An 8,254-nucleotide genomic window follows, 5' to 3' on the forward strand; every position below is an offset into this window, starting at 1 on the left:
GGCAGATTCAAGAGTAAAAGCGTGAAAAATTACAAAGATAATTAAAATTACATTTTCATAATCCATGTGCCTCTCATAAAATCCTTTTTAGCATCAATTTTATTGTTGTCAAAAGCATTACCAATCTTCTTAATGTGGCATCCCAATTCTTTTTGAAATCTCTTCAACCCATTCCAATAAACACCTTCCCAGATTAGTCATTTGATGACGCTTCACAAATTTTTTTAGGCATAATTCTTCGGCCTTTATAGCTTCCCGAAACATTGGATAATCTTGATGCCCAACTTTCTTGCAAAATTTAAAAGCCTTATAAGCACAATGTCCAAGGTCAAGTTCGGGCATGTTGATAGTTGACCTGCTTCTAAAACTTAAAGCTCTCTTACATTTTTTTTAACCCTTTCTTCAAGACAAGTAGAATAGCTTCCATCCACATTGTCAAGTTTGAAAGGCCCATAAAGCGTGATTGGAATGGAAGAGTGACTCAAAGATATAGAGATTGGATCATTACCTTGCACTTCAATGAGAATAAGATTAAGAATAGCTAAATCTAACATCACCAGCATAAGTTTAGTCATGAAATTCTTAGCCATTGGGTTTCTACAATAAGGACAGAAACCTTTGTGCCTTGTACACAATTCAATGACTAAAAATATTTGAAATAATGAACTAATCTTAAAATATTTTTGTTCAAATAAGTATTATTTAAGAACTAGGAACTTTACACTTTAGGGGATTTTTACATTGGTTGGATTCTAGTTTAAATATTGTGTTTTAGTTAGGTCATTAGGATTCATAATATTTTTAATATGTTTTTTATTTTACTTTTTATAAAAATTAAGCACATTCTATATATATATATATATATAAAGACTATAATTACTCTCAAATGAACACGCAAGGAGCTATGATCCAATAGTTACTATATATTTAATCAAAGCACTCATTTGAGAGGTTTTAAAGAATATATCGGTTCAAAAAAATTATAAACGAGTTATATTATTGTATACAAAATTCAAATAATCTTACTACTTGTAAATAAAAAAGACAACATATATAATTATACTTATATGCAGGATGATTAGAAGAACCACCCAAATTTGATTGGCGTTGTTTTAAAAATAATTGTACAAAATAGCATTGTTTAAGAATTTTTATTTTCTGTATCAAAAAAAAAAAAATTTATTTTCACCATATTGATGGGTTTTTTTTTTTTTTTGTCATTTAAAAATTTTGGTTAGCTTATTGTTTAAGTATTGCCATTTGGTTAGGTCAAAAGATTCCAGAAGTGGTTTGATGTATTTGGGGGCCTAAGGCGAAAATTGATTATCTTGTTTTAGATGCAAAATTACTATTAATTAACATGAACTACATAGAATTTTTTCTTTTTTTAGAAATTTTATAGACAGAAAAAAAAAAATTTGACAAAATTTTTCATACTTGTTGATGTGGTAGATTGATAGTGGTAAGTAAAAGAATGGTGTTAGTAGTAAACTTAGATGAGAACTAATAAAAGTTTGTTATCTAAACTCTTATTATTATTCTTTTTATTTTAAGTGCAACATTCACAATATTTTTTATAACAAATTCCAAGTTTTAAGTTGCTTTTTGTTTTCTATTTGAAAATATCACTATAATTATTTTTTTGCCATCAATAACAGGCTGTAACAACCTGCTACTTAGCATTACTTGTAAAAGTATTGTAAAAAATATTGTGGACGTTGCATTTTTCTCTATTTTTTATTTGTTTTTCATCTGGTAAAAAAATATTATTTTATTTATTGATTATAAATAACCCTATTAGATAAAATTTGGAGGCCTTTTTTTACTTGATGCCTTAATAGACAGCATCTTTTGCTTCACCATTCAGCAGGCCCTGAAAGGTTCCATAATAGCTTTGATGTTAAAAGTAAAAATAATTTCACAATACTCAAGTATACTCATAAGACTACTTTCAAATGAACATGTGGGAAGGCATGCTTCAATAGTCGCGATATATTTGAGCAAAACACTCGTTACAAGGTTTTAAAAGAGCTTATTAGTTCAAATATCATAATAAACAAGTCATATTTGTGCATATGGAATTCAAAATTTTGAACTATTCATTAGTTAGAAGACAACATATATGATTATTTAAATATGCTAAAATTATTATTCAAATACATTTGCTTTGGAGAAGTAATCTTACTGGAAAAGAAATGGCTTTTTACAAATTATGATGTGACATTTAATTTGAAAGTAGTAGAACATACTAAAATGATTTTGTTGAGATATATCATATATGACTTCAAATGGTAACAATTAAATTTTTTTTTTTTTTTTTTTTTTTTAGAGTTTCAACTTATGATGTCTGTTTTATCATCAGATCAAGACACCAATCGATTTTTTATGTAGACGGAGAAATTAAATCTCAAATCTCTTATTCAACCATAAAAAACTTTACTAATTGAGCTAACAATTAATTAAATGAGTGCTCAAGGCGAAAAACTATATGGTATTATCATTAACATTATCCTAAACAGAGTTTTTATTTTAGCCGTGAGTTATGAATTTTGATGGATAAAGATTATAAATTATCAATTTTAAGAGCAAAAATAAATAAATAAATTATCAATTTTCTTTTCTTAAATTTTATTTTCTTAAAATAATTTCATTTGATTACCAATATGAGACTTGTAAATAGCTTAAATGTAGTTCTTTAATAAAAGTTTATTAGATAATTACTTGGTGGCCTTTAGCAATAATCATCAAACTATAAATCATTTGCAATATCTATGATAAACAATAAACTTTTGCAATTAACATTCTAGGTTAAGATTTATTAAAAAGTTCTACCAATCATTCAAAATTTCTCCTATAATTAACAAATAATCCAAGTAATTGATGTGAATTTAAATTAGTGGGAGCCTACAAGAAGTACAACAAAATTCAAGCAACAGAAAAGAATACTCTCCACAAATTCAATGATACATGCTCGCACCCACACACACAGAATGAGCAAATGTACATCCAATCATACATATATAAACACACCAAATTTCATATGCAAATTCAGATTGCTTATGATCCCTATTTAATTTTCTTTCCTTCTTGATCTCCACAATTTCAGTGGCCAGTGCCACCATTTGAAATTTGCCGGTAAATACATCTATATTCACACAAAACTTCATATGCACATTGATGCTCCACTGGATGATCCCTATTTATTTACTTTGGCCCCAAGCCATAAAAAATTTAAATAAAAAAAAATACACACAAAATAGTAAAATACACACCAAAACGTCAACGTTCCTACACTACGGTCATAACATCTCAAATGCCACAAGGAGAACAGTGGGGCTACCACCAGTTCACCTCGGATCCTTCATTCACCAAAGTGTCTGTTCTGTGACAAACATTTTAAACACGTTAATTGCACTGGACATAGCCATTCAGATGTTCGTCGACAATAAAAAATAAACTGTTAATGTTTTAAAGTAGAAGCATCACAAAGCCATGTTTCAAAAGGGCCACTCTTTTTCAAACAGATTCGAATTATTTTCCACCACAATTTGGGAATCACTTCTACAGATACCCAACTGAGAAGACAAAACAAAGGCTGATCAGATTACTGTTCAACATGTAATTCAATGAGAAAAAAGAGAAAGGACTGCAAATGTTAAGTTAACCAGCCATGGGATGGTTATAGATGTATTCAATCGCAAGATTACTGGAATCAATCTTATCGGCTTCTTTGTCTGGAATCTCCAGCTTGAACTCCTCTTCAAGAGCCATTACAATCTCCACATTGTCCAAGCTATCCAAGCCCAAATCCTTCTGGAAATGTACATCAGGAGTCACCTGCAGATGCAGGATAAACTGTAACCGCCAGTAATAAATTTGCTAAGATACAGTGACTGTAATCAGGAGACATGATAATGCTGTTCTCAGAAAGAACAGAACTGTTGCAGATCAAGCAAACTCTAGAATTACTTTATATACTTAAAAATAAAACTAAAAGAAGAAGACTTATTATGGAAACAAGATGTACTTCAAAAAAAAATATGGAAACAAGATGCTAAACAGGGGATGAGAAATATTGCACAGAGAGAATTAAGGAAGGAAAGGTAGCCAATAGCCTTGTGGTTCAGTAGACATTGTTTGGTCTCCTTTATAAGGATAACCAAGGTTTGAATCCTCCTCCCCCATTTTTTCTAACTATTGTTCAATTATTAAATTAAAAAAAAGAAAAGAAAGGAAAGTAATCAAAATCAAGAAACAAAATAATAACAATTTTAGATAGATGGGCAAATCATTTTATGTGATACAATCTTATTAAAAAAAAAAAAACATGCTTGACGAAATCGGCTAGGCATCTTCTGACAGCCCCTGGATGGAACCAATCGTCCCTTAGATTTTATTTTTTTTAGATAAGTAGAAGCTTTTGTTTTAAGCCATGCAAAATTAAGTGACAAACAAAATCAGGTAGAAAAACAGGAAAACTTGAAATAAAAAAAAAGGGAGGTGGGGGGTTTGGAGGTAGCTAAGGTGTGGGACAGGACAATGCTGACTAAAATATCCACTAAATTTATTCCCACTTAGCTGTAGCTTCAACAGTGATGCATCATGCTTTCTGGGACAGAAAACAATGAAGTCTATGCTTAAAGCAACACAACCTTCAAGTTCAAAACCATGTTAGTGTAAAAATCTGGCTTCACGAGATTTAATAAATAATTTTTCACAACTGATGATGTAGGCAAGCGAAATATTGTGGCTTACTTTACAAATTATATGGGCATAGAAGGCAGTACAAAGGATCAGGTGCTGAAGAACTGACAATTATTCTACCAAGCAGTTTTATATAGTAATTTCGCACCCTCTTGTAATATTTGGGAAATAAAGTATTTTTCTAGGAAGTAACGATAGCTCTAACAAGTGTGTCAACAATGATTAGATGAAAAACATCTTGCATAATGAGATGAAATAAGGATTTAATTATGAAATAAAGCAACCCAAAGAAGAGGGGGAAGAAAGGCCATCTGTAAAGAGTTCTTGTCAAATTAATTGAGGGGGCAAAGTAGCAGTAGGCTTAATGAGAGCCATGAAGCCAGGAAGAATGAAGTGCTGTTTGGGATTCTTTCAATTAACAATGGAATGCCCTTCTATAAGCAATGGTAAAGATACTTAAAAATTAATAAATAAATAAGCAATGGTAAAGATTTTTCAATAAGATGAGCAAAACGAGAGACGAAACTTGGCATAGCATGCCAAAAGAAAGAAACAGAGGAGAAAAAAGGGCAACCCTGCATCCAACATTCATGCAATACAATGCAAGGGGCAATGAGACCAAACCACTTAAATGCTAGCATGTGATGCACCCAACTATGATTTCAACCTGGCTACTTGAGGCTTCATGCCGTTCAAGATTTATGCTTGTTTGTCCATCCATATGCCATGAAAGGCTAGAATGATCTAGATCACACATATTCATAGCCTCCAAAATTTAAAAGATGCAAAGAGTAAGGGTGAGATGATTTTTATTGTTTTGTTACTCTTAAGGTGGGGGATGGCTCCTTCATTAAATTTGGGCATGATTGTTGGTGTGAGGAACTTCTTCTGAAAAATAGTCTCCCAGAATTGCACAGTATTGCTCGTAACAAGGATGCTTCAGTGGTTGACCTTTTATATTTTTCAGATTATAGTTACATTTGGAAAATCAGTTTCTTGACTGGTTCAAGATTAACAGTTAGAGCCGGTTTCCTCTTTTATGGACCTGATATATTCCTGCTCTTTTGAAATGGAGTAGGGTGGCTAGATTATTATAGGGCATTACAACCCACTAATCCACTATCTTTTCCATGGAAGCAATTGTGGACACCAAAAGTTCCTACCAAGGTTAGTTTCTTCATTTGGACTGCGTCGTTGGGGAAAATTTTTTACTGTTGATAATTTGAGGAGGCGGCAAGTGGTTGTGGTAGATTGATGCTTTATGGGTAAGTGGAATGGGGAGGCTATTGATCACTTACTCCTACACTGCCCTATAGCTCGGGAGCTATGGAATATGGTGTGTTCACTATTTGAGGTACATTGGGTCATGCTGCATGGTGTTGTGGAGGTGGAGCTCCAAGCTAGCTGGGTCTGATAATTTCAACAGACACAGAAGTACAGTGATTTGGAGTATGATCCATCATTGCCTCATATGGGGTATTTGGGAGGAAAGGAACGCTACCTTCGAAGGGAATGGAAGATCGATTAATGATTTGAAGCTTTCTTTCTTTCAGACTCAGTTTGAGTGGGAAAATGCTTTGGGAGTTTCTACTTTTGATTCTTAACACAATTTTTGTAGATACATTGCTAGTTAGTTTAGATTTTCTACTGATTCTTTAGCACACTAACTGTGTGCCTTTTTTCTTTTTTTCTTTTTTTTCCATTGTATCTCTTTTTATATAACTCAATGAAGTTTTTTGCTCATCATCAAAAAAAAAAAAAAAAAAAAGATGCAAAGTGAACAGTGGCATATACCAATGAATTTTATATCTTCCCATAAAATCTCATTCAATTTGGACCCCAAAAATAACAAGAAATCAGAAAGTCGTACAGTAGTATATTTTTTGCTTACGCATTTGACAGTGCCTTACAGGATACAAACCTTATGCAGACTCCAAAAAGAAAAATAGTAAACTCTCTCCAAAATTGGGCTTTTTAGAATGCAAAACCATATGAAGCAACTCCTCCAAAATGAAACCTATAACTTTACTAAAATGTTGGTCTGGTCAAATATTGACCTAGCATTTCTACATTGTATGGGATGTTAAACAGTTATGACACATCATTCCAAACAATAAAACAGAAACCATTATACAAAAATCATCAGTTAAGCAAAATTTACTTCTACATTTGTTTAGAAAAATACATTGACATTAAAACCTGAACCAAACACTTTTCCTTCTTTTTTTTTTTTCTCTTTTTTCTTCGTTCCGATTATGATTAGCCACACAACACGAATTGGTTAGTTCAAACGAAAGAGCAAAGGACACTCCCACTGGCTCTAAAAAACTTGCTCTCATATCAAACACATCTAGAAACTGATTTTGGCAAAGAAAACACAAGCTGAACAATCACCCAAAAAAAAAAAGATCCTTTTATTTAACATTTGTAAGCAGATTTTAGATAGATCAATATCCTCAAAGCAATTACAAACATATAAAAGCCATTAAACAATGCTAATTATGTTTGGTTACTAAGAAAATAAATAAAAATTTAAAAATTTATGTCTAAATTGTTGATCTAATATCTGTAAATCCAGCTCAGCTAAACCATAACAGTACTATTAGACTCAGTCAAGCAGCCATTTTTCACTTCCTCACATTTTCTCAGAAACCAAACAGACACTTTTAGCAAAGGAATTAAGCTAATCGATACCAGTTTTTCAGCTTGTTATGCAAAAAAAAAAAGTTTATCGATTGAGGAGCAAAAGCAGACACATAGAAAATTCCTGTTTGGTCGCGAACCAAAACAGGAATTTTCTCGAGAAAATGGAAGAGGGAAAATGAGGGGCTGACCTGAGAGGGATCGACTTTGGGGAAGCTCTTGATGACGGAGAGGACTCTTTCGATGACCTCGTCTTTGGAGAGATGATCGTTACCGTGCGATGAGAGGAACCGGAGGGAAGCACCGTTCGGACCCCATGGCTGCGATTTCCGTCCGGTTAGGGTTAGGGTTTTGACTGGGACTCGTACGTGGCGAAGTATGGCGGCTCTCAATGCCATCTCTCTCCTTCTCTCTCGGTGGTAGCGAACTCACTCACTTGGATGAGAACTCTGAACCAGAGTAATTAAAAAGAGTAAATTAGGAGCACGTGATACCTTTGTTTATAAATTACAAATTACACCCCAAAGTGTAGGAGTTTTTGAATTTTATACCTTAATGTTTCACAATTTGAATTTTACCTTTTGAAGTTTGGAAGTGTTTAGATTTTATATCTTAATATTTCAAATCTTGGATTTTACCCTCTAAAGTTTCCCCCAATTTCTAAAATTTTAGAGTATAAAATTCAAATATTCCTAAACTCTAAGGGGTAAAATTTAAAAACTCCTAAAATTTAAGGGGTAAAATCTAAATTCTAAGACATCAAGATGTAAATTTCAAACAATCCTAAATTTTAGGAGATAAAATCCAAATTTTAAAATTTCAAAGTGTAAAATCTAAACACCTCCAAACTTTATAGGTGTGATTTGTAATTTATCCAATAAACAAATAACTTTGCTTCTAAATACAT

General features: G+C 32.3%; 1 protein-coding gene across 1 annotated transcript; it reads right to left on the reverse strand.

The window, feature by feature from the left end:
- Positions 1 to 3,394: 3,394 nt before the first annotated feature.
- Positions 3,395 to 7,816, reverse strand: LOC142615717 (acyl carrier protein 1, mitochondrial). Its single transcript, XM_075788484.1, has 2 exons — positions 7,539 to 7,816; positions 3,395 to 3,837 (listed from the first exon to the last, which is right to left on the reverse strand). The coding sequence occupies exons 1-2, from the start codon at positions 7,743 to 7,745 to the stop codon at positions 3,661 to 3,663; spliced, it is 384 nt and encodes a 127-aa protein (XP_075644599.1). The 5' UTR covers positions 7,746 to 7,816; the 3' UTR covers positions 3,395 to 3,660.
- Positions 7,817 to 8,254: the final 438 nt, after the last annotated feature.

Source organism: Castanea sativa, chromosome 11 (assembly GCF_040712315.1).
Source record: "Castanea sativa cultivar Marrone di Chiusa Pesio chromosome 11, ASM4071231v1".
Taxonomy (NCBI): domain Eukaryota; kingdom Viridiplantae; phylum Streptophyta; class Magnoliopsida; order Fagales; family Fagaceae; genus Castanea; species Castanea sativa.

Bases quoted from the DNA above. Each gene is read 5' to 3' on its own strand.
- LOC142615717 (XM_075788484.1), bottom strand. From the start codon at position 7,745: ATGGCATTGAGAGCCGCCATACTTCGCCACGTACGAGTCCCAGTCAAA. The intron at 3,838-7,538 runs GTCAGCCCCTCA...CTGCATCTGCAG, and splicing joins CCAAAGTCGATCCCTCTCAG to GTGACTCCTGATGTACATTT.